General features: G+C 36.7%; 1 protein-coding gene across 1 annotated transcript; it reads right to left on the reverse strand.

The window, feature by feature from the left end:
- Positions 1–379: 379 nt before the first annotated feature.
- On the reverse strand, positions 380–1,321 carry LOC101630408 (olfactory receptor 4F6-like). Its single transcript, XM_004694583.1, has one exon. The coding sequence runs from the start codon at positions 1,319–1,321 to the stop codon at positions 380–382; it is 942 nt and encodes a 313-aa protein (XP_004694640.1).
- Positions 1,322–1,941: the final 620 nt, after the last annotated feature.

The raw sequence follows: 1,941 nt of genomic DNA on the forward strand, positions 1-1,941 counted from the left end.
CTGCACCACTAAAAATACCAGAGCCAGTGACTCTCTTACCAGGAGGTATTGTCTGTATTATTATCCAGGAAAATGTCAAGAAGGAAGAATAGATCTGAATATATAGCAGGTTGTCTGGATTTCATTTCCAAAATATTCTATGGACAACAAAATGTAGATCAGAGTGGTTTACAAAATTAAAAAAATATATAAAGACTATGTAAAATAGGTTCTACATAGTAATTAATACTATAGTCAGATTGTAAGTAAATAACTGGCAATGATTTCACCAAGATTATTAGACCTCATGAACTAAAGAAAATAAACTGTATCAGAGAATATGTTTAAAAATTGAACATTTATGTAATATTTTAGATGAAACCACTTCTGCAAATGTGAGCTATTTCAGAGAGCTTCTCAAACTCAATAACTGGCTACTCAGTTTTCTCATTGCTGCCTTCATATCTTTGTTTCTCAATGTATAAATGGCAGGATTCAGAATGGGAGTAATCAAATAATCCAAAACAGCAAGAAACTTATCCCCTGGCACTGGGGGAAATGGCCATATGTATAAAAACAAGATTGGCCCAAAGAATAAAACCACCACAGTGACATGAGCTGACAGAGTAGAAATGGCTTTAGACAAACCAGCTGGAGAACTTTTCCACACAGTGACCAGGATGTAGATATAGGAAATAATCAATAAGGAGAAAGAACCCAGGGCAATGAAACCACTGTTGGCAGTTACCATAAATTCCATTTTGTAAGTGTCCATGCAAGAAAGTTTAATAAACCAAGGAAGGTCACAGTAAAAGTTATCTATCTCATTAGGACCACAGAAAGTCAAATGGACCACAAAGGCTAGCTGCACCACAGAGTGAATGAGGCCTACAATCCAAGCAAAAACCACAAGCAATATGCATATTCTTGGGCTCATGATAGTCATGTAGTGCAGGGGCTTACATATGGCCACATATCTGTCGAAGGCCATGGCAATGAGCACCACCATCTCAGATGCACCCATGAGATGCAGGACGAATATCTGCATGATACATCCGGGGAAGGATATGGTCTTCTGTCCTGTGGACAGGTTAGAAATCATCTTGGGAACAGTTGCAGAAGACAGACAGAAATCAATAAATGAGAGATTGGCTAAAAGGAAGTACATGGGGGAATGTAAATGAGGATCAAATATCACAGCAAGCACAACAAGGAAATTTCCCAGAAAAATGGTTACATAAAACACTGTAGAGAAGAGAAGGAGGAAATGCTGCATGGGGACAGAGGCAGAAAGTCCAAGTAATACAAATTGAGACACTGCAGAGTAATTTGCTTCATACATTAGCTTTTTTCTTGTGATGCCTAAAACAACAAAAACAAAAGAACAACTTTTAATCAAACATTTATATATAATGAACATTGAGTAATTCAATAATATTGAATCTCAAATAGAGGAGACATCTTCACTCACAGCCAAAATGTATTTTTGAGAAATGTTATCCATTAATATCTCCATTCAACTAAAATCCCCAGTAATCATAAACAATATTCCTAACATGCTTCTACTATATGTCAACCACTATGTCAGGCTGTAAGGCACAGCATAAATTTTTATGGAGGGATTTTAAAGACTAACGCTGGATGCAGACATTAATAGCTTTAAATAAAGGCACAATTTATAGGATTGATGTAAAGGAAAAGAGCAAAGTACTCTCAGAACAAGTGACTCATCACTGAGGTGCTTTTTCTAACACTGCTAATATGACCGAGATATTACTGAACAGATAGTCAAGTAGCTAAGACTTGGACATGCCATTTACAAAGAACCAGAACAGGAAGCGAGTGGGAAAGAAAATAAATGATAGAGATCATCGATAGTAATAGGCCAGATAAGATGGAATCTTGCATCCATGACGAGAACTCTGCTTTCATCTAAAAACCAAGGATAGTGGAGGGCATTTA

Source organism: Condylura cristata, unplaced genomic scaffold (assembly GCF_000260355.1).
Source record: "Condylura cristata isolate star-nosed mole 26May11 unplaced genomic scaffold, ConCri1.0 scaffold00045, whole genome shotgun sequence".
NCBI classification, from domain to species: Eukaryota; Metazoa; Chordata; class Mammalia; order Eulipotyphla; family Talpidae; genus Condylura; species Condylura cristata.

Coding starts and splice junctions, on each gene's coding strand:
- LOC101630408 (XM_004694583.1), bottom strand. CDS start 1,321: ATGTATGAAGCAAATTACTCTGCAGTGTCTCAATTTGTATTACTTGGA.